Raw genomic sequence first — 25,768 nt, forward strand, 5'->3', positions numbered from 1 at the left:
GAAGACACTTAACAGACTACAGCTGAGTAAAAAAGATAATAAGATAATGTATTATAAAAAAGAGCTCATTTCGCATCAACTGTGGATTGATGCCAGACTACATGAATTAATGACGTTCTAATCATATAGTGCCGAATGTGAACACATAAATTACACTATATTCACTGATTAATTTCTATATTATTCTAGCAAATGTACACAAAGGTGCATGTTACCACTGTTGCTTTTCTTCTATAATGGGTCAATAGTGGTTTCTTAATGGGTCTGGACACTTCTTTGCAGTCATAGAAAAGCAATCTAAGCCAACTAAAACTGCATTACTATGGATTCATTGGTCGATTCTCATGGTCTCCCAAGAAATACAACTACATTTTAAATGCAGGTCAAAGGATAAGTAACTTTACGAGATTCTGTACTAAGATTTAATGGTTATTGCGTCAAATGAAGCCCAACCACTAATTCATGTGATGAAATCATGGGTCATAGGATTTGAGGTACTTTACAGCTCATCACACAAGATGGATAAATTGACCTGAGCATATTATATGATTTCATATGGTTCTTCTTCCATATCTGATGAAGATGACTGTAGCACAGGGTGATGCATTTTATCTTTAAAGGAATCTAAATATATCTGACACTGATTTCAGTATTCAAGGTTTCAAAAGTAAAAATGTAAGGCTCCTATTTTCTGAGGGTAATAACTTCAGTTCATCTCTCATGAGTTAAAATGTTTTGATGTAATGCAAACCTGTAGGCAACACCTTCTTCTGTCTTCACCCTTGAGGTAAAGAAAATTTTCTTTTCTTTTTTAAATAGTTGTCTCTAGTTGTCTGTCAACTCTTTGAAGCATTCCTTCAAATCACATGCCATTTTTAATCACACAAATGACAAATAAACTATAAAAACAAGAGAGGAAATCAACTTTGAAAAACCTTTAATGTTTTTTACCTGATTTTGGCCAGCTATGAAATATTTTTGCCAGTTTGCATGTACCAGAGATTTGCCAAAGTTTGTCCAATTATCATGGTGGAAAAGCACAAAATATCTCCGTCCTTTAATTAAATGTAACCCCAAGGCCTCAAACTTTCCTCTGCAAAATGAATAACCTCTCTATAAGATCAAGTGTGTGTGTGTGTGTGTGTGTGTTTTTAAGTATGCGCATACTCTTGAGCACCAACTGAGTAACCTGGGTGGGCCAACAATCTCTCCCCAGACATATTACAACCATAATGCATAGTTGCAGTTGATGCCAACAGTTGGATCACTGCTGTCTTCCCCTTGTGCCTGGCTGTTAGAGGACTCATGGGAGACACATGTTATGGCAACTGCAGTCATAGTTACGATAAGTTGTGCCTGTATGTTTTGTATGAACAAGAACTAGAGAATGAAAGAGAGGAAAGTACAGTGAGAATCAAAGAGACAGAAACTAGTGAAAGGTTTGTGTAGCTTATTTAGAGCCATTCAAAGCATTACATTATTTATACAGATTGGGGATTTACCATAGCACTATTCAAACTTTCTAAATGAGTGCTTAACATTTTTAACTCTGGAATACAGTAGCTGTATTCTAGAAGGGCCTCCTCTTCAGTGACACTCCTTGTGAGAAAAAAATAAAACAAATAAAAGTAATAATTACAGCTTAAAAATGGTATAACTGAAACAGAAGTTAAATGGCTGTCAAAAATGACAATCGACCTGTTACGTTTACAACAAGCATGCTTCATTTGCTGTTGTAAAACTGTAAAAATGTACACTATGGAAATGTGAGTATTAAATTTGTTTCTTAAATATATCTTAAATACATTGTGTCTCAACCTGAAATGGGAATAATCATACAGGCATATGTGAGGCTTCTCACCAGATCTTCTAAAACATCCTACGTGACACCAATGCTCTCCTATTTACACTGGCTCCCTATAAAATTTAGGGTTTAGTTTAAGCATTTGGTGATCACTTTTAGAGCGTTTCATGGTCAGATGGCTCCCCGTATTAGTGAAAATTCACATGTAAACACTGTGTGTCTGAAATCAAATGATGAATGCTTGCTTGTGGCATGTGCAGTGCTTTTGAGGTCTAGCTCCCAACTTGTGGTACTCGCTCCTAACTGATACTGTTAGGATGAAGCTTAACACGCACCTGTAGAGGATTGCTTTTATTTAGATGTGTCCATTTGTAGCATTTTTATTGTTGTTACTTTGTATTGTAAAGCACTTTGTCACTTTTGCCTTACTTAGTTACTGATTCATATATACATATATATACATACTGACAAAATCTACACACACAGTCTGCAATGCAATGATCAGTATTGTGATAAATACATCCAGTGGACTGTTGTGTTAGCATTGATTCCAGCCAATCAGCCTGCAGCCAGCACAGTCATAATCTAAGTATTCTCTGTAAGAAAGAGACTGCAGGGCTACATACAATCTTTCTTCATTCCCATTATCAGCTTACCTTTTTGTATATCATATGTCTGACAGTAGGAGTCACGGCTATTCACACGAACATCTTACATCTATAGGCAGAGACATAACTGAAAGTATCCTGAAACTATCCATTGCAGACAAAGTGCTGCCAGTGCCAACTAGCTGGATTTGTACTGCCATTTTTACTAAAGCAGGGGAACAAGTACACTAGAAAGCATCTTTGTGATCGGGTCACAGCAGCCACAATAGCAATGAGTTCTCAAACCACTCCTATCTTGGAACATATCATTTGCTGATAAACTGAATAATTATACCATACCTCATATAGGTAGTTGCCAACACCTTATTAATAAAAGAGAAATTTAGGACATCTGTAAAGTTCCTTCGAGCATCTTGTGCACATTTGTGCACTGTCTATTTTTCAGAAATAGATTTTTTTAAAACTACCAAAGTCCTGAGAACAGTTTTTGTAGTAGTTCCTTCTACAGTAGGTAGCAGTACAGTTAAAAAGCGTATTTCCCTGTGTTGCCATGATAACAATATTCACAGTCTTTCTCTCTGCATAGCAACAGAAACAAAAAGCATCAACAGGCATCAGCTTATCAAGCAAGCAAGAAAAAAAAATTTCAGGAAAGACCTTTTCCTCATCATGCTATTAGGCTAATAAACTACGATTAAAGACCACAGTGCCATCTATTTAAATTATCTTGGCCAACAAGCTAACAACATTTATTCATATTAGCTACAGTAATTTGCTAACAACAGGTGACAAATAGAGCAGGAAATAAGATGCTCCCCAGCGTTTCATTCATTAGAACCAGTTACATTGAAGCTCATTAATATTCTCTACCAATCAGTCCAATTACATGTAACTTTATTGTATTTTGTAAGACTGTGATTAGTTTTATGGAGAGCTCTGCTGTTTGTTTCTGATTCGGCAGTAGCCACTTAGATTGCTGACCATCTGGACATACTTGGCCACATATGAACCTTTTCAATTGTCAGGGATAATTAAAGAGGCTCGGGCTTTTCATTCTATCATCTGATCTATTTTGTATTGTACTCTTTATATACATTGATAAATATACATTTATTTATGCTTTGTCAGTGGTCCTAATCTGTATCACCGCTGCTGCTCCTGTGGTTGTCTTATTTGAAGTTTATTTTCTACCTAATAATGACACTTCTTGTTTGATGCTATTAAGAGATAATGAAAAAAATAGAGAAGATTTTAATGTTTACATATGTAAGGTAACCCCTTGTGTACTGTAGTGCCAACAAGAGTTTGTATTATGCATCGCATAAATGTGTTGGTTTAATTTAAATACTGAACAAATGGTCCATTTACATAGCTGACTGCTGTCCAGGAGCTCTCTCCACCACGCAACAGATGGTCTATAATTTAGCGCTGTTATATTCTTTGGATCAAATTTGGTTTTCACGCACTGTTTCAACCATGCGCTTCTATTCACACTCACGCAGTGACAGAGACGTCCATCCATCGTAGACACCCACTCAAGCTCCCTCGCGCAAATGCACACGCACCGTTCGTGCTTCACGGTTTTACTGTGTGCAGTTGTGTCCACCAACCAATGACTGATCTCTGTGAGATGCTGCCAAGCTATTTCATAGTGACCACAGAATGTCATAGTTGGTATGAACTGTCGCTGCAGAGACATATGGACCATGTCCTTTGGCGCGGGCATGCTTTGAATAAACATGGCTTGTTCACTGTTGACAGCAGCTATTGAACCACATGGTCCGTGAATCCGAGGCCTTGTTTATGCTGTGAGTTGAAAATAACGAAACTATTTGTTATACTGGTAAAATGGTGTTATGATGAGCAATGCAATAACTAATAAAATGCAACCCATCCAAAAAACATCTTCCATACAGATGTACAGCTTTATATATGTATTTATTTACATGCTATTGTTGCAAAGTTGCAAGCATAATAAAATGTTGTAAGAGCATTCGCTCAAAGTTTTGCTTACAGTCTGTTATGTCTACCTTTTGTTCTATGGCAGGTCCAGCTCACCGACACTATACCTTTTCTTCCTTAAGCATTTTGCAGTGAAACTAACATAACAGATGAGCAGGACATTAAATAAAGTACTGAGATGCTGCCTTCTCACAAGATACTTTGTTCTGCCCTGGTTGAAGCAGGAAAGGCAAAGGACCAAAGGAAACAGAAAGAGACAAAAAACAAAGAGTGGAGCAAAGGAACAAATGAGAGGTTTCCATCATATAAATACATTGTAGTGGCCCTGTGTTGAGATGGAAGCAAGGTCAGACTGAGTTGAAGCAGTAGAGTTAAACAGTAGCAGGAATATTACTGTGCGCTTACTGGACAGCATTTTCTGAGTCAGTGCTTCCCTCTGGTGGCAACACAGGAAAAATTTTGGTCCAGATCCCAAAAAAAGTCCAGAGCTTACAGTCGATTTTTAGTATTTTATACACACACACACACACACACACACAGAGAGAGAGAGAGAGAGAGAGAGAGAGAGAGAGAGAGAGAGAGAGAGAGAGAGAAATGTAAAATTCCTTAATGTGTGCAACAAAGCAATGAGCAGGTGAAAGAGTCTTAAGTAGCAGGAGTATGAATAAAAACAGAGTTTTGAGAAAGGTGTTATTTGGCTCTTGTGCACTGGCAGATAAGAGATAGCAGAAAATAATGTGTTTGGGTTCAAGAGTTTTGGCATGCTCTAAATTACATGAAGTCAAGAGAACTGCAAAAAAATTTAACATAATGTGGTTATGTGGCTTTGTATTACTGTGTTTATGTGTGTGAAATTATTGTGAGGACAGAAAATTGACATGCCACCATGCTTGTGGGGACAAAATACCAGGGAAGCTATGGAAAGCATTATGTCAATTAGATGTCTTCACTAAAACATGAAAACAAGTGTGTGTGTGTGGGGGTGGGGGGTGTGGGGGGTGGGGGGTGTGTGTGTGTGCGCGTGCGTGCGTGCAAGTTGTTTTTAAAAAATGTTATTCCATCTTCATTGAAGGTGACTACAGTTTCACTATTAAAAGTGGAAAGTTATACATGAGCCCCCTGCCTCCCCACCACAAACAGATTCAATAAGACAGCTAGAACAGGAAAGAGCAACAGAATTCAGAATGGTGAGAACAAACAAAACGACACCAGAAACAGAGAAACAGGAAACAAGAAAAAAACTCAACAAATTTATTAGCCTATTAGCTACAATGTAGAATTTTTAAACAACCTTCAAGCACAGAAAATAAATAGCAGACTTCAGCATTCTTCAAAATTGTGCTTTTCTACACAAGAAAAAAACTGAATACATTCAGAACTTGCACTAAGTAAACATAGGGATGAAATATAATGTTAAGGCACTGGAGGAATATGTCACATACAAAGGTTTTAAAATAGTATTTATAAAGTCACTTTGTACAACCTCATTCCTGACCTGCTTCTTACTTGCTCGTACCTTAAAGAAAACAAATGTTTTAAACCAGACTGGACTGTTTATTTTATACCAGCAGCATGACATATACGGTTAAGTCTTAATTTGTTGGACAAAGACAGTTTTTCTAGTTTTGCCTCTCTAAAACAACAATTGTGATTTTTAAATCAAACAATCATAATCATAATTTGTGGGATTTACAAAATTATTTGAATGAAACGTTTAGTTAGTAGGATTACATAAACCCCTGTTTCCACCAACCAATTTCTCTGCCTTGAGAAATTCTTTGGTTGCTTTTGCAGTATTCTTTGGGTCATTATCCATTTGCACTGTGAAGCACCATCTGATCAGTTTGGCAGCATTTGTCTAAATCTGAGCAGAGTATAGCCATGTACACTTAACAATTCATCCTGCTACTTCTGTCAGCACTCACAATAAAACATAGTGGACTGGTTTAACTGGCAGCCATACCTACCCATACCATACCATTGCATCCACCAATTCAGTTCTTTGAATCTAATGAATATTTTGTCATGAACTAACACAGAAACAGGTTTCATAAGTCAGTCAACTGAACCAACCAAATTCATTAGAGTCACTGAAAATGGAGCACTGTGTATAAGAAAACATGTATTTCAGTTAAGTCAACACTTTTGTTAAACCCCCTGATTTAAAACTTAATATCTGCACTTCAATTACATCCAGACTGTTTGATTTTAAAATGCATTTTGGTGATGCGCAGTGACAAAAACCACAAAAAACGTGCCTCTGCCTTTGTCCAGCAAATTCTGGACCTGACTGTAAGGTATTGGTTCATACTGTGCATACATGCACTACAAGTTGAAATGTATTTTTTTTTCTGTTTATGAAATCATTCAGCAGATACAATAGATGTAAACAAGCTACTGACTCTTAAAGAAGTGTATGTATGTATGTTACAGAGGACTGTAACATACATTTATGCAAAAAGTGACATACCTAATACAGTCTACACATACTCATCCAGACCTTATCCAGATTTATCCAGAAGTGATTTTTCAGCGATTTTTTATGTCTTTTATGTCTTAAAGTGAATGTAAACTAAAAGATTCATAAAGACTGTCTTTACAATTTTCAGTATGCAAACTCAGGATGCTTTCCTTGTCTCATAACCATGTTGTTGCCTTTATCATAGCTAAAAGAGTATCGAGGGACAGCTGTATACTTAACTGAATATGTTGAGATTGCTTGTATACACCTGTGTGCAGTATTTTTTGTATTCATATTGGAAGTTCTGGATTTCTCAACTTTTATCTCTGCAACAATGGAAGATGACACCACACATTACCACAAATGGGCTCAACTAAAATTGTATATACTCCTCCTCCAGGATTCTAGGTGTGCACTTACTGTAATTCATCCATCTATAACTACAGGGTTGGAATCAGTGGAGTGGGCTAAGCACATAAGCAACACGCAATAAACAGTCTAAAAGGGTCCAGCACATTGCAAACTGTAAAGGACAAGCCCACACACACACACACACACACACACACACACACTCAAATGCACACACTGACACACATACAAACACAATAAAACTCCCAGTGTTCACGAGCATGCTCTCACTCCAGCATTATTTCCTTTACTTATTTTAATCTCACTGATCCACAATCATATATTCCTTCAGCACCTTACCAATACATTTTATACACCTAAACAGTGAGACAGCCAATCACACACACAGGCACACAGACACATACACAAAGTCTACTGGACATTGAGGGTGCGAGCAGACACTCCGTGGTGCCAGTCTCTCAGCTCGTTGTACTTGGGGCCAATCACCAACCGAGTGGTCTTGGTCACTCTGCCATCCAGCACAAGTAAGAAGAAGAAAGAAGAAGAAGAAGAAAAGGACACCAGAAGAGACATAAAAGAATGATTTAGGAAGAATAGGAATGTTGCCCTACAATCTGCATTAAGATGCGGTAAAAGCAACTGTATAATTGATATGGGAAGTACTGATCTTTACCATGTCCAATGAATCATGGCCATTAGTATGAATTGAATGAATCAAACCACACAGCTACATTCACATTCAGAATTATCTGTATGTTAGCATGAGTGATGTCAGACACGCAGTAACTCCACAAACCACCAAGAGCAATGGACAACCAATGGACAACCAATGGACAACCAATGGACAACCAACGGCAAGAATAAGGCCACAATGCAGTCATGGTTGCAGCACATCATGCAGCACAGCAAACCTGTCACATCCACAAACGACAATGACTAATAGAAAAAAACAAACCAAAACACTCATTTACACCTTAACTGGTAAATACACAGAGCAGGACTCTTAACTGCTGACATGCTCCAAAACAGCCTTGAGTAGCATTAGAGGAGATTGTAATGAGAATTGCTTTCTGAGCTTTCGGAGCTCAGAAAGCAATTCAGAATTGTGAAGTGCAGTACTCAGAGGTCTGGCTTTTGACTTAATGAATAAAATGTGATCCTTTCTCTGCTGTCTAGACAGGAAGAACCCACACAGCATCAGTGTGATTGCCAGAACTGTGCCACAAAGATTCAGAGTGAGAATCTCTGTTTGCTCCATAAAAGTGACTTTTATGTTAGCGACATCCAGCTAACTCCACACAATCAATGACAATAAAAAGTAAAATTTGAGCATTTTCATTGCCATGCACTTACTTTGTCTTCTTGGCTGTGTCAGCTTCTTCATTTTGAACTGCAAGGGCAATAACATTAGACAAAGCATCACAATTATTAAGTTTGGTATACAGTTTATATGCACTAATATTACATGTACTATACTGTAGTCAGGAGCATACCATTCTCAGTGCCAGTGATCTGAGCCAGAATCCTGAAAGATCTGGACTGGGTGGTGCCAGTACGTGGGCGCCAGTCCTCGGTGTCCTCCATTATGCGCTTTCTGCTGGCATCAGCGTGACTGGGAACATGATAAAAATGGATGTCTGTATCCACAACATGTTTCCTAGGCACTCTGAGATAGGATAGGAAACAAGAGGATGCATGGGATCAGTAGATATACCTCCCATATAACTAAAGTAACAGAGATGGTGATTAATAACAGTGAGCTGAACACCACAATGTGTTATGATGTAAAAGCATGTTCGATTTTTTAGATTTTTAAGAGGTTACCTTGACTAGATGACTTAAAATTAATATACAACACACATTTTGAGGTTATTATACAAAATAATGAATAATCAAACTGTTAGATAATTAGAGGTATGTGAAATGAAAGTGTGCCACACTGTAAATATGTAAATGGGCGAAGAGATCACACCGCAGTCTGTTAAATGAATTTGGTGGCAAAGCCACCAATAAAATACCTTGGTGGCAGGGGTTTTCTTTTAAACAAACAAGACAGAATAGAAATGAAAATAAACAAAATAAACGCACAATAATATAAAATATCTGTGCTGAGAATGAATGGATTTGTGAAAAGACTTACTTTAAAATACTTTGAGGTCCACTATAGTGGAAGTAAAGAAAGAAGACAGAGACAGAAATTGATTTACTTGTGATGAAAACTTTTATGGAAATCTTAGTGACTGGAGTGGAAAATTAAAAAAAAAAAAAAAATTTATAGACCACATCTACCAGTGCACGTACAACACAAAGCCCACATAAGGAATAAACCAAAACAGGCTGGGTCTCTTTTCAACCACATGGTGGTGTCACTGAACTGCATACAAAACAGTAGAGCAACACTTAATTTAAAACAGTTTGAAAAGTTGTGGTTTTATTCAAATCATAGTGAGGAACATGCACATTTGAAACATAAAACTCATGAAGACCAAATTACTTTGGTCTTTACGTGTCTGTATGAACAGTACATGCATGCACAGCCACAAACTTCTTACTAATTGGTTGTCAATAAATCAACTCTTAGGGCTAATACCCACAAATACACACACACACACACACACACACGGAAACAACGATTTTTTTTTTCAGGCACTGCTATCAATAAATCACCTATAAATCCACTTCCACTAACAAACTCACCTAGCACATTCAATACAGACTGATTTATGAGTCTCTCAACACACTCTTGTTAAAGCAGCAGCTATGTGGGTGTGGCAGTGTTGACAGCTATGTGTTAGCCTGGTCACACACTTCCAGTACTGGGAGCATTTCATAATATATTCCCTGTGTGTGTGAGAGAATGTGTTTTGGATGCCACTCTGTCAGAATCAATATTAGAGATTCATACTTCAGGGAAAATATAGTGTTGCCCCAGGAAAGTGTACCATAGTAAGTCTGATTTTAATTAGCTAAAGCATGTAGACCGCAGCGCTGCAGTTCTTGATTAATGTAAACCTGAAATTAGCCAAATTGAACAATAAACCATTTTTATTAGTAATCTTGGTAAAATACTATAAAAATGTCTTACTGCTTACACATGGCTTTAATAATAAATAAGGAAAACAATTTATACTGTAAGATCTCAAATAAAATGTAAACAGTGAACTACTACAACATTTTCACATTGCATTATTAAAATGTAATAATAATAATGATGATATATTGTTATAATAATAATAACGAATAAAAATAATAAATAAAATGTAAATTAAAAACAGAATGCAATAATTAAAAAACCGCTGTGAACCGGTGAACTGCTGAATACAGAAAGAAACAATAAAAAAAGACATATATATCTCATAGATATCTCGTTGATACTGATATCTTGTTGTTTTGTATATGCAGTATTTTGCAGTCTTTTAAGTTTTCTATGTCATGTCTAAGCATTTTCAAGATGTAATAAGTGTAAAATGATACACAAAAAGCAAAAAGCCTTTTATAATAAATACACAATGATTGAAAGAAATTTGGGGTCTGGGAAACCTGTGCACTATTAATGCATGGCAATATACAGTTACACAGGCTTTTAGGCAACATACGCTGCAATTCATTCATCTTTTAAAGAGAAGACCTTGCTTATTTCTGCAAGACAGCGCCAAACCACACTGTTTATGTTCTAACATGGTTCAATACTAAAGGAATAAGGGTGCTAAATTGTCTAAGCCTGTGAATAACTCTACACTTTTGGTGCATTATGAAAAAAAAGTGAAGGCTATGACTTCTGTCATTTTCAACTTTTGTGTTGTCATTAATAAATAAATAAAGTGCATTCTTTTCTTCATTAGGTTTTGCACATTGTCAGAATGTTTTTTGGAAATTAGATTGCAGGTAAGTAAATGGATGCACAGAGAAGTCTGAACAGGTAACAAAGAAAAGTGGCCAGTTAATCATGTGACATGCTTCAGAGACTAACTTTGTCACTTGATGAGATGCTGCCGTCTGGAAAGCAGAGAAAAAAGGATTGAAAGGGACTGACATCGACACACATCCATATATATATATATATATATATATATATATATATATCTATATATATATATATATATATATCTTACAGTAATATACACTGAAAGATATCATTCATAAATCCCCTGTGAAACAAACCGCACAAGTCATTTGCAACATGCAGCATGCAAACAAGCAAGATGCAAAGCTGGATACATGCATGTAGTGCCAGGCTGTATGCTTATCAGCAACAGTAGAAAATAAACAGAATAAATACACCTGCTATTAAGCATGCAGGGAAATACAGATCAAATCGTAGTTTGGTCTGCGTAATTATGTAGACATAATGGTGACTATGTTTTCAATGTGTATATATTTCTACACATTTCATATACAGCTGTGAAAGTAAATCTTTTAGATGGATTGTGAATGATTAAAATGATGTAATATGTGAATCTATTAGTGAAAACAGGAGCAAAGGAGTAACTTCAGTAACTAAAGTTAAGATATGTTTTTTAATGAGATTAGCTATCGATAAAAAACTACAGATCTAAAGAAATATCAATTTCAAGATTTAATAAAGTAGTTTAATTACCTGATGTGGTATTAAATGTTAACTCTGATACATGAGATAGGCCACGTACGTGACTAAAATGCATCACTAGTCTCTAGTGTGTACGTGCGCACGTCTGCATGGTGTAAGATTATATTGTGCAGATCACTAGTGACTGCTGAGTCTTACAGAAAGAGAGACCACTGACTAGTTTCAAAAGTGCTCAGAGAGAGAATGTAATTGGAACGAACTGAGAAATTATGAGTCAGAGAAGGAGCGGTCCATTTGGCACCTCCTCTTTTCAAAACTATTTAATAAAAAAATGAACAAGTCAAGGACACTAAAAATTGCCAGTGTAGGCATTTGCACATGTTTAAATTATATGATTCCAGACTGAACACTTTACTGACTAATTCTTTCTTAAAATAAGAGCAAAGAGAATGCCAAACTACTAAAGTTACCAATGGAGGATATATATTTAGACAGACTACTAACAGCATCATAGCATAGTTATACTCACTATGGCTCTAGAAAGGTTGAAAGACGAGTTGAGACAGAAAAGGAAGAAGAGCATATGATGGCAGATATGATGGTGAAGACAGTTCCATGCAGCTATGATGTGAAAGATGGTGATTGATTTAAAAGAGAAATAGAGTAAAAAAAAATGACAGAGAACATGAACATGATGAGAATAGTTATTGACTCCATCTTTCTCTTCATCCTTCCAATACGCTTATAAAGGTCAACAGTGGAGAGGTTCTCCTTAATGATTCGTGATAAAATGAAGACCTATGAGCGCGATGTGCTCACAAACACAAAAAATAGAAGTGAGACTGCACCTGCATTTAAACAAGTTAAAATGAGGTGATATCCTCCCACAGCAAGCTTCATGGCATGTTTTATTTACTATTTTAAGAAAACTCTGGAAGCTATTTACTATGTTTAAGAAAGCACGCCTAACTGTTTGTCTTTTCTTATTTCACAGAATTTCAGAATTGAAATGATCCTGATCAGGGGGAATTGATTTTCATGTTTCTTTGGTCTGGCACCTAGAAAATTTTCCCAGATGTTTGCAAACTTGCGCTTTTTTTTAGGAATGTTGGCAAAGGATAACTGAAATATATATTTGGATATTATATGCTGTAAGAAGTAATGCATTGGACTTAAAGTTAACTATAACCTTGTAAACATGTCCTAGAGAAACACCACAGGTTACTACAGGTTACTGCATAAATTGGTATTTCAACTGGTGTTTGAATCTGAACCTGTGAATCATCCAGCAGGCACGGTAGTAAAAATGTGCAATAATACCCATATTGAGAGCAAACAGACGGTCTCAGTGGATAAAACTGAGGAATGTGAAAGAGCCGAGAACGGTTAATTGTTTGAACCAGTTTACAAAGCCACCACTCACCCATTAAACTGCAGTGGTAAGGCTCCACCCTGACTCTCCAACAGGCCCCGCCTCTGCCCCATGGCCACCTCACACGCATTCTCAGTGGAGTACAGGTTGATTGGTGTGTTATACACCGAAGGCTGAGGCGGGACGAGGACAGGGGGGGAGGAGGAGGCAGAGGATGGATAAGAGACAGGAGGTGGAGAAAGAGAAGGAGGACGAGGACTAGTATGGAAGGATGCAGGTGTAAAGGCAGAGGACGGAGAGGGGATGGAAGTGGCAAAAGGGGACTGTAAAGGAGGGTGTTCACTCTCTGATTTGCAGTCCCCGTAAGGTCTGGGAGCCTTGTTGTTGGACACAGCAGAGTGGCTGGATGAATGATCATGAGGATGGGGTGGAAGAGGAGGATGGGCAATGGCTACCGGTTTTATGATGTCTGATCTGTTGCCCTACCGATACGAGAGAAAAGCATGCAAATACAAACACAGATAAATCACATCAAATCACATCAAATCACACACTATGCTGATGTTTCCCAGGTTACATATTCAAGTCTATATGGTTGTCTAGTATAAGTAGTTCAGTTAACACAGTTTAAAATAAACTTTATACATAATTTCTTTATTTTCAAAAACTAGGGAAACACCAGTATACCTGACTTTAATTCATAATAAACATAAAACATAGCAAATGAATCAAGACAAAAGTGGTGGTCATGCAACAAAACAACTTCTAACCGCTAAAAAGAAGTCACTCACTAGAGAACAAGGAACCCCAGGTGACAGCTTTTTAATTACTTTACTTTTACTTAGTTTTACTTTAATGAATTCATTCATTTTACTCTTTTCTGGAAAAAGGAGTTTTGGCCACATATTTCACTTTTCACATGACTACACAGACAAACACAAATATGTAGCTGCTCTAAATCAAATTATTCACCTGGGATGCCTTGCTTTGATTAATGAGTGATTAGTATTTGCACTTTGAGCTGAGTTTCATATTTTTACAGTACCTTTGGTGCAACAGGAGGAGGTTTAGAAACACTGGGGGCCCTGAAAGGAAGAAAGAAAAAGGGAAAGGAAAACTTTATGAGTTATGATGGCACACCGCTCTTTTTTTTTTTTCATTTTATTATTTCCTTTCAAACATTGTGACTTTAAGCCAGCACCATGCGGCTAAAATTACACCAGCTCTTCCACACTGTTTGCTAAGATTTATAGAAATATTAAAAGTGCTAATACCATACTGTCATTTTTTAGGTTTTGCTGAGGTTTATTTAAAAAAACAAACAAACAAGCGGTTACAGTGAATTACAACTAAACCGTTGAGCTTTCAGCATAGAAACCAACACTGAGAAGAGAAACGTTTCTGTCATCATTTATGAGAGCACCAAAAGAGGCCTGGTGTGTGCCTATGCATGAAACAAATAAATTCTAGTTACTGGAGCTGAAAATTGTGGTTTCTTTCAATCTGTCTAAACTTCTAAAGGCAGCTGTTTTTAGTTCATAAAGGCCTGTATTAATCTGATACAGTTGGTGTTTGATATTCTTGATGCCTCTTTAAGCTCTGATCTCCCCTAAAGGTCATCTGAGGAGCATGTCTGGAACTCCCTACACTCTTAACTTTGCCCAGAAGTAATTCTGGCTTAGCACTTCATAGCAATACTAATTTTACTGAGATCCTTTTTCATCTGTTGACAATATTCTTTGCTGACTTATGTGGTTTTAAATGACATCAATGCAACAGCACCTAATTTATGCAAATAAGTGAATCAAATCAGCAACAGTAAACACTCGAGATCAACTTTTGTAACACTACCAGCAAACAGGTACACATGGAACAAATGACAAACGGTTGTGCAGTGCTACACGGCTTGATTGAGGATGTAAAAAAGGGGGGTAATATGTAAGTTAACATAAATTAAAGGTTAAGCAAACTGCACAGTAACTGCAGACATGTAAATATCAGCTGCTTTGCATTCCTTTCAGAGCAATCCTTCATGAAACTTCCTCAGGGAGGTTCATGTCCTTCATCTCTGTAAATCTGAACCAACACCCTTGTAGTAGCTAGAATCTCAACGGTCTCCAGACACAGATACGCACTTGGCTTTTTCTCTTTTTCTCTTGTTCCACACTAGTTTTGATTTGCCAGAACAGAGATAATCACAAATCATATTTGCAGCAGGAACAGTTTATGGGCAAATGTTGTGTTGAACAGTTACACAACAGATTTTATCGTGGCTGTAGCTTTCGTAGATTTTGAACACAGGAATTTATGCAGATCCCACACTCAAACAAGATTTTTACTTTTAGGAAAAGGAAATAAGAGAAAATAAACTGGCCTAAGCAAAGTATCTGTAACAGGCTTTTCGGCACTCCAGGCTGTATTTTGACCCCGGGAACCTTTACTGATAAAATTCTTTGTGCATAGACATCCTGATTGTGGTTATGGCACTTAACTATCACAATAGGTTGATTGTAGTGTCAATTACATTCCTGTTTGCAACAATTCAGCTCATCTTTCCTTTTCGTGTGTCAGTAAGTCACCTGTATCCTCTCATCTCCTGACGGTTTGGGTTCGTTTCCATGGACACACTAAACCATAAACAGTCCAGCATATCCCCAAGGCTAATCTGGGGACAGCCATGATCTCATGGGCACAACCAATACCATGGAAATATGTGTGGCACATCGGGGTAGTAAGGGGAACACTGGGTTAGTCAGAAAGGTATTTCAGATCTGATACCATCATCTCTGTGAGCCACTGCCTTGATTACACCGCACCTATAACTGGAAAACACTAGCATGGAAATGGTTACAGTCACATGTTAGGGGGAAAAGATGGCTGTTACAAAGTGAATATAAACAGCAGTCTAATTTAACTCACAGAGGTTCAGATCTGTCCTCTGGGGATTTTCACAGTCAAATTTAATTTTAGGTTTCAAACAAGAAACCTACAGTTTTAATAAGATGTGTCCTCTGACTTGGCTCAACCTTAGCAGAACTCATGAGAGCATCAAGGTTGATCTTCCTGAAACTTAAGTAGCTGTTAATAACAACTCAGAACTGGAGAAAGTGTGTGTGAAAACGTCCTTGCACTGGGTAAAAGTTACACACACAATCAGCAGTCACTAAATAAACAAATAACACAGTTTTGTTTTTCTTTAATTTTGATAAATTGCCACAACATAACAGCGATATGATGGGTTATAAGAGAAGATGTAAAATCTTAATGTTTCTTCACAAGTAAAAAGTGAGGCTCCTAAATTGAACTGCTGCTATAGACACTGATAGTGTGACAGCGACAAACACAGCAGTTCATCTGTCCTGGACACCAAATTGGAAACACTGTGTGTGCATCCGTGTGTTCTTTGTCTTAATGTAGCGATCCATTTAGGGGTTAAGTTCACAGCAGCTGCTATAAAATCGGTTTCTGCTCCCTGCCTGATGCATTTTTTATCTGTCCATGTTTCGTGTTAACTGTCAGGCTCTACATGCCTGTCTCTGCTTTGCTCTGTTTAATGTGCATGGACATTTTATTACATAACAGTGTGATTGCTAAGGATAAAAAGAAATATTTAATATAAACTATGTTTTCCTTTGTATGCTGGTAATCAGTAGTTGAGTTTGTATCAAATTGTGAAAATTTACATTTTCATCATTAGATTTTTCACTGTTTGCAGAGGATAATGTAAAAATTTGATTCTGTGGTTTGGGTGGGTGTTGGTGCAGCATCATGTTAATATTAAATTTAATCTTGTGTGTTATTTCACTAATTACATAGCTACAATGTGTATCTTTTAATTTGTTTTATAGCAGACTTGATGGATTAATTGACCTCATCATAAAGAGGAGGTATCTCTTTTTCGTCTCCTCTGAAATCACCCATACAATCGCGGCTGTTCCATGTTCTCAGTTGTGCATTTGTTTCTAATCTCTTTGGTCTATTCTTGCTCAAATGACATCATTGAGTGATGTTTCCAGGGCTGTGCCCTGACATGCCATCAACTTCACCGGCAAGGAACTAACACTACCGAATCAGTAGGAGATTGTTGCCCATATGTGTGTCTGTGTGTGCGAGTTAGGAGCCGTTAGCAGGCAAAATACGTGTAGATTATACTACACAAGTACAATATACACAGAGATGCACAAATACGCACATTCACATGTAAGAATTTTAAAATTCTTAAATAAGTGTTTTGCCATATGGATGACACAATCGCTAGAGGTGGCGAAACAACAAAGATCCAGTTGTTCACAAAAACTTCACATGCACACGCAGAGAGGGTGGGGTGACAGTGATTTCAGACAGGACAGGTTGGTCCAGGAAATGTTGCTGGGAAAATGCAATAACACAGACCACAAGGACCAGTTTATACACTCCATGGGACATGCTCCTTCAAATAAGCGTTCATGAATGCAAACACACACATGGAGGCACAAAGTGCGTCTGTCCAAGTTTATTTTTAGATTTAGTACACCCTAGCATTTCTTTCTTTCTTTCTTTTTCTTTTTGCTCACATTTTTTTTAACAACCATGAACACTGACTTGCATACAATTTGTCTTTTTTGGGCAACTCTTTTGCATTCAGTCCAAGGATAGAAAGATTTGGGATTACACAACTGGAATCAAAACACTTTGAACCAAGTAGATCCAAAGATAAAAATATGACAACATTCTATTGAATTATTGAAATTGATTAATTGACTCCTAGTCCATAAAACAGCTAAAATAGTAGAGTGAGGAAAGAATACGCATTTTGTCAAGTGTCAAAATGATACTAGGAAAAACTTTGATAAATTTTCACACTATATAGGAACTTATTCAGCTAGTCTGAGAGGACACATCCTTTTTTACTGTGAAGATTTAAGGGTTTTAGAAGCTCCTTAATTTACATACAAACATAACTGTGCCTTTTTTAGGCAGTACTTTACAAAGCAACAACAAAAATTTTTTTTCCTCTTAGCGCTTTCCAGTTTTTTTCTTCTCACACTGCTTTCTCTTTATTATTTCATCTCTCACCATTTGTATCTGTCTCTGTTCTAATCATCTTGCTTTTCTTTCTAACTTGCCTTCCTGCCTTTCATGTAGATTTTTTTTTCCTCTGGACCCCTAGAGTGAGGTCACCCTTTTTAAACAAAAGAGATAATGACTTAGCGAATAAACAAAGACATCTAAAATGTATGCAGTCGTCATTCCTGAAGGTGGGACACATACTCTTAGCCTTTGTGTATTTATTTCTTGTTCTGTACCTTATTAGGAAAAAAAGGGAGATGAAGAGGATGGTTTGGTTTCAATCTTTTCCCAGTTCTACCTTAAACTGGAGCAGACAGACACACGTGTGCAGGAGAAAATGCCAGGGAACCACTAAAAATAGAGCGATTGGCAGGATTATTGCCACATGTGGTTCACCATTTGGGTGTTTGATAATCAATTTCTGTGTGCAGTGATTAGAGAGGACTTGGTCAGTGTTGTTATGATGTGATCAAATCCAACAACATCTGAATTAGCTACTATTTCCATACCAATACTATTTACTAGAAATGGTCCTTAAATAGATCTGGAAGCCGACTCTGACTGTCATTATCGGCCCTCACATTAGGCAAGGCCATATGAGAAACATCTCCTAATGTAGCATTATAAGGCTGTGTGTGTGTGTGTGTGTGTGTGTGTGTGTGCGTGTGTGTGTGTGTGTGTGTGTGTGTGTGTGTGTGTGTGTGTGTGTGTGTGTGCGTGTGTGTGTGTGCATGTCACAGAACTCTACTCATGTCCATTTATCTTGGTATGAGTGTGTTTTCCTCCACATTTCTTATCCTCTCCATCCCACCATTATCTCTACACTGGCCTCAACAGGCCTTTCAAATACATATGACGTCACATGAGGCCCTAAAAGGAGCTTTGAAAGTGACCAGACCAAAAAAGCCACAGAAGTATCTTCAGTCAGTCAAATAAACTTAGTCTGAAGTAAATTGTAAAGACATACAAGTAGTATTCTCACAGCTGCATTTCAGGTGTTCGTCAGTTATTCTCGTATCAAGAAAGCTCAACATTATGCAGCTCACGACAAATGGGAGGTATTTTTTAAAAATCTTTTCTACATTGTTTCAGTTCTGTCCTCTTCCATAAATGCACATGCCAACACAAATACAAACTGACCATGGTTTTCATGGATGCAAGCTCTTAAGATACAACAATAATCTAGGCCTGCTTATCTGATGGGCCACAAAAGCATGCACGTCACGCTGACACAACCTACTGCTAATGCAGCTAGATTACATTCAGTTTAATATTTCTTAGTATACAGTTGATTTTACAATCGCTACATTTAGGTAAATACACATTGCATTTTATAGATCTTGCAGATCTTCATCAGCAATCTTTCTGTCTGTAGTTTACTTCTAGAAATTTGAGGTTAATAGTGGGAAAGTAATAAAGAGGCAACACAAGCCTGAACATATCACAACTGTATTTACTCTGGTAACATGGCAACAAATAATTTTTATAGTAATTCACTTTCTAACAAAAACACAGCAGTTGACTCGTACCCTAAGGAGTCTTAAAGCGAATCATGAGAGGAAACAGACCCATTAAGTTAAACCCCATCAGTGCAGGAGAAAGGAGGTAGTGTTAGAGTCTGCTAGTCAACAGTACTAAAGGCAGTACCTCTATAAATATAATGTGTATTTCTCCACAGTAAGTGGGAAAAAATAGTGTGATAAAGACTGTGAATAAAAATCCAAAAAATGAGTCGCAAAACCTAGAGTCTACTGCCAATACACATAGTTTATAGAGTCAGTATATTAAGTACATTAAACAGTAAATCAATGAAAAAGCATTTAAAATCTCATGCTCTATTATAAACTACTGCTGAAGCGCAGATGAAATAATTTAGGGTAATAAAACAGATGCGGTCGTTTACAGTATTTAATTTTTTTTAGATGTTTTCCAGTTTTATGAAACACTAAAGTCTTGTAATATATATCTTTTAAAGGCAGAGGGCAGATGGTTTGTTTTTACATGAAACTTTAATGCAACTGCTGAGTGGTTGTGTAATGCCACAGAGTTAGTCTGAATGCTTGCATTGTTTCTAGAGTAGCAGGGCAGTAAATAGCAGAGCTAGAATCCTGAGTTGTCTTTTTAAATCTAATTTAAACTTTTACAGCTTTCTTTCACAGGAGACTGACCGAGAAGTAAAACTTAACAGTAGTCACACAGAAATAGCAAAACTCAAATGCCCATTTATTCCTTCCTCCTGCACATCCCAGCATGCTAGGTTTCTAATGCCTATTCTTCCTGCTAATGACTTGACTTTAGGTCATATTTTATACCTTCACATTTTATACAGTTATAAAGATAGTTGTAAAAACCTAAAAGCTGAGCTGCTGATGAAGGAAGTCATTGTGGCTAGGAACGTTAACATCTGGAATTGAAGGCACTGTGAGATTTTACTAACCCTCTGAGTTTACTGTACAACACTGTTCAGAACAGGGACCAGAGACTGTACAATATAATAACTTAATTATCTATCATATTATATGTTTGAGGTGTCTTCCTGTGAAAAGGGAGTTTTTTCTTCCCACTGTTGCCAAAGCGCTTGCTTATAGGGGATCATGTAATTGTTGGCGCTTTGCAAATAAAATAAAATTGAACTGAACTAAAACTTCTCATTACAGCTATCTGTGGTTGCAAGGGCATTACACCAGCCAACTTTGACCCTCTGTCTTTGTGTTACACAGACAACTGTTCGGCAGCAGAGATTAAGGGTCACCAGGACCCACCAACGAGGCATGGCACAGATGTCAGATGGCAGTAGTATCCACTTGTTTGAATGTTATAAATAAATTAATAAATGAACAATTAAAAAATAAATAAAGTTAGATTGTAGAATTTTGAAATATTAAGCCTTTTTTTTACAAGACTGTATTAAAGCCTTAAATACTCTTGTGCTGCTAGATTTTAAATCTGGGACTCTCGGCCATTTGACCTTAGAACTGAAGAAGCTTCTCGGATGAGAGGTGAAACGTCTTCAAGCAACTTAAAGAAGTCCAGACGCTTTTCTTCGCAAACTCCTTTGTCATTAATCTATATTTAAATTTCTGTTTAATTCACTACAGCATTAGTGGGAGGAACATCCATAACTGTAGCATGTATGTATATACAATAATAAGCACCCTCCTTTCACAGAGAATAAGTTGACTGTTATTTCTGAAATCAGGCAATGACAACACCTGGTGACACATCGGTCAGCTGAACTTTCTTGAAGCAAATACTGCACACAGCTTCACCTCTAGTAGCTGGATCAGTTATCATCTGAGTCCCGAAATAGTCCTGTAAAATTGTTTGCACAACTCGCAGTCACCATCTTTTCAGCACCTCCCTTTTCCATCTTCTTCTAACTATAAATGTCATCATAGTATCAGTTTAATAGAAAGATGAGCACCTGTATTTATGATGGTAGAAATACTTTTCTAAATGCTGGAATTATGGTAACGTAATACTGTAATACTAACAGGTCTATTTAACATTTGTCATTGTGTCTATGTAGCTGACAATCTTAATAAGAACCACACAAAGCAAAGAGCAGCGAGAGACTCTAGACCAGTATCCAAAGGAAACATGAGTTTATTCAAATAAAACTGTCAAACCTACTTATAGAGTAAAAGTGCACCCTGAGCTGTCTTTGCATCACACCCAGTCAAAGATTGATTTGATTGGCTGTGATGCGATTTCATAACAGACAGAAGAAGAATGCATTGTTTCAAGTAGGGGTTCTGTTCAGAAGTACTTCAGTAGTCTTTTTCTTCATAAGAGAAATCAGTGTTACAGGGTTCACGCTGTATGAGGACACATGATTCTATGGGATCTAAAACAGGTTGAACTGATGCTGCATTCTTTAGCAATGTAGTCTTGCAAGACCTAACCAGTACTGAACTATAGTCTCAATGTATTTATAACATGTACTAGTCCATCAACTCCAAGTGCTTTCATCAGAAGAATAAACACTGCAACAGTGATAGGCAGGCTGCAAAAGTGCCAACAACAAACTGTTAATGTCAGCAAGACAGGGAAAAAGTCGATGTTTTTGTCTTTTGATTTTAGTGCTTTGCAGGTTCCCAGTTTCTTTTCTTCTGTTTGGCAGCTCACAAGTATTTTTAAGGCAGTAACATCAGGAATAATACATAAAATAGAAGAAAGAAAGACAGGCTAAAGAGACAGGGCTCAGGCTATGCACATTATTCAGAACTGTCTGCTCATCAAAATGATCCACAGCTGGACCAGGAAGTGTTTTCCATATTCCACATCTGGCCTTAGGTCTGTTGAAAGGGTTATGGATATCAGTGTGCATCAAAATCACTTTGAAACATTCATTCACAGAGATTCAGGATTTACTAGATTGGTTCTAGTTTCCTTGAATTGTTTTGGTCTTGTTTTGGATACTCTGTATCTGTTTACCTGGCCTGGTTCTTGCTTTTTCTCTCTTTGGCTCTTTACCTAAAATACACACACAAACTCTTCCATTGTTCTCGGAGTGATGTTAGGTCAATGCCTCAAAATCGTGCAGGGCTATAGTAGTATGCAGAAGTTTTCACCTCATTTCTTTATATTTGCCTTCCAAGGAGCCAGACTTTCTTGTAATTTTTTAAAGTCCTAACATTGGCTATTTTTTCACTCATTTATAGTCCAGCTCTTGTACCTGACCATTATCAGAGGAATGACTTCTGTTAAGCCACTTAACACTTATCTATGACTCATTTAAACACAAAAAGGCACTTATCTCAAAGGATGAGCCAGTGTCGTGACTACTCAACATAACAGACAATTTAATGATGAAACGATTTACCTTGTCACTAGAAACATGTTGCAATAATACATAATTTGTTCCCATTTCTTTAGTTGAATCTAGGAAAAATGCCAGCAATGTCTTTAAGAAATAGGAAAAAATCCAGCAAAGACCTGACACAAGACCTGAAAGATAAATCTGGCCCTTTGGTTGATCCCTGTACTATTTGCCGAGGATAATCAGAAATTGTCTCAGTGGAAGGGTGGCTGTCAAGGAGCCATTCTTAAGTAAGGGAAACAGGGAAAAAGGCTGGGTTCTGCCAAACAACACAAGAACTGCACTGTAAATCAGTGGCAGCAGGTCTTACAGAGTGAAGAATCGAAATTTGTCATTAATCAGAAAGAGGCCAGAAAACAGTTACAACAGTGAATGTCTGCACCAATCTATAAAACACGGTGGAGGCTGTGTCATGGTTTAGTTCGCATTTCAGCAAGAGGTCTTGGAGATCTGGTCAAAATTGAGGGAATTATGAACACAGAAAAGTATCATCAGACTTTGATGCACATCTGGAAAGCGTCTTATACGAATTGGTGTCATTTTTCAGCATGACAATGATCCCAAACCCACTACCAGTGCAGTAAGAGCATACCTAGATAGAAAATACACAGTGCAAATCAAGAATTTGCCTTGACAGAACCCGGAACTCAACATTATTGAGGCACTGTGGGATCATGTTCACAGAACAAAAGGCAGCTTTGAATCCTTCAGGAAATCTGGAGAACTATTCCTGAAGAATACTTACAGAAATGACAAGAAAGCTCGCCTAAGAGAGCTCATGCTGTGTTGAAGAATAAATGTGGTCATACCAAATACTGACTTTGAAGCTCATTAGAACTTTTACCTTATATGCTGTATTACCATATGTGTCTGTTATAAATCACTGCTGTTATTTCCCATTTTCCTAGGAAAATATGAAGAAATGAAGGGTGGTTCAAGATTTTTGCACAGTACTGTCCATGACAGTGATTCTAATATGATCCTGGCTCTCACTGAACAAATACCTGAGTCTCTTTCAGCTTCTTTCCACTATAAAATCTGATCAATTTCAACACATGTGCCTAAACACTTAGTAGAATTTTTGAGCATTACTTTATCTGATTATGTAATAAAATGAGCATAAACATACAGAATACATAATGAGAATTTTGCCTGAAAATTAATTTATATTGCCTAGTCTAGACTGAAAACAGTACCTAGACCTAAAGCTTAATGTGAGAACTGAAGGAAAACATAACAAATCATGTCTGGGACAAGTGTGTATTATGTTACAAAACATGTTAATTGCAATTTATTATAGAGTCATTTGCAACTATAATTAGAAGTTTATTTTATTTGGAACAAAGCTGCCGATTGTACCGTTTATGTTCTCATGGTGTCTTGCAGCCTGAGATGCACTTATAGTAATTACTCAGCACATACAATATGTAGCTTCTTATTTTCTCTTTCTGTCAGTCCAGATGATTTTTCACACTGTTCCAGCTGCCTGCCTGGGTATTATTCAACAGTGCTGGCTCGCCTAAGGATGAGTGCTCTTGGCTTACAGTAAGATATTTTTGGCAAATAGCAAAGAATAGTAAAAAAAAAAAAAAAAAAATGAAAAAAGAGACAGAGTGAAAAAAAAGCAGAGACAGATGAGCATAACACAGTGTTCTTGGCTTGAGAATATCTAGGGGCTAGATTCACAGACCCCTAATATTTTGGGGGGGATTTTATTTGGCAAAAATAAGAGGATATAAAAAAAAAGATGTACAGAGACAGGTGCATGAAGCTGGTATTAGGATATGAACAGTGAATACGACAAGCCAAGGATGACGGCCATCAGCTTTAGCTGATCTTTGGCAAATAGTACAGACCGGTGAAAGACAGAGACAGGTGAGACTAGTTTAGCACTCGTAGCTTTGGCAAATAATCAAAGGCATATAAGTGACAATGGCAGCTGCACAGAGAGAATCTATTAGTACACAGGGTTTGTAAAGAGCTGTGAATTTCTGTAGCTACAGTGCAAGTCTTATAAGTTCGAACACACGGTAATGTGCCATATTTTCACTGTTTTCAGTAGACCTCCATTTTATTTTTTCCTATACATTTTTACTAAACCCTCCCTCTTATTTATATTTGCATTTGAGTTTAAATTGATGCAACATATAGAATACCTAGTGCTACCTTCGTGAATTAGGCTGTTAGGTGTTCATGTCTACCATCACCAGAAGCTGCTTAGCATCACCCAACAACCACCTTCCATGATTATTTGCACTCTCTCGCCCACTTTTCTTGTTATGTCTTCACTATGTGCTTGATTTCAATTTCATTTCCATCTGACTTAAAAATCTAGAACATGGATTGATTGTTTCAGTCTTCTGACTTCAAACTGAGAGTTTATATGTTCACATGTTTTTAATCTGTTCAATATGAAACTTCGGTGATGCCTTATTTTCCTGACATTCACACACAAACACATCATCCGTGCCCCCTTTTTTTGGCTCCAAAACATCTTAGCAATCCAAATGTCAGCGTTGCTGCGTTAACCGGTGTATTTTTTGTACCTCCCGCCCAATGACAGCTGGGATAGGCTCCAGCACTCCTGTGACACTGAACTGGTTAAGTGGTTAAGAAAATGGATGGATGGAATTTCTAAAACCATGCAGTTATTTTGTAAACAAGGAATCTGATTTTGTCTTTGGGTTTCAAACCCAGAGTCATTCAAACATGCTGTTCTTGTTACGTGGCCGTTCGTTCCAAGTAAGTATGCCATCCATACTGGGTTTCAAGTGT

The 25,768-nt window shown here is 37.3% G+C and overlaps 1 protein-coding gene across 4 annotated transcripts in view; it reads right to left on the bottom strand.

Annotated features, from left to right (window-relative positions):
• pdlim5a (PDZ and LIM domain 5a) overlaps window positions 1-25,768 on the bottom strand; it is a 57,211-nt gene that overhangs the window by 11,243 nt on the left and 20,200 nt on the right. The window contains exons 4-8 of one of the 4 annotated variants that reach the window (XM_063490204.1): window positions 14,168-14,207; window positions 13,174-13,604; window positions 9,345-9,365; window positions 8,698-8,870; window positions 8,558-8,594 (exon numbers count right to left, since the gene is read on the bottom strand). In XM_063490204.1, the coding sequence (XP_063346274.1) occupies window positions 8,558-8,594; window positions 8,698-8,870; window positions 9,345-9,365; window positions 13,174-13,604; window positions 14,168-14,207 (702 nt within the window). Of the gene's footprint in view, window positions 1-8,557; window positions 8,595-8,697; window positions 8,871-9,344; window positions 9,366-11,174; window positions 11,201-13,173; window positions 13,605-14,167; window positions 14,208-25,768 lie in introns of all 4 variants that reach the window. The other 3 variants (XM_063490207.1, XM_063490206.1, XM_063490205.1) reach the window with 3 other exon arrangements.

The sequence above is a fragment of the Pelmatolapia mariae genome, linkage group LG12 (assembly GCF_036321145.2).
Source record: "Pelmatolapia mariae isolate MD_Pm_ZW linkage group LG12, Pm_UMD_F_2, whole genome shotgun sequence".
Taxonomy (NCBI): domain Eukaryota; kingdom Metazoa; phylum Chordata; class Actinopteri; order Cichliformes; family Cichlidae; genus Pelmatolapia; species Pelmatolapia mariae.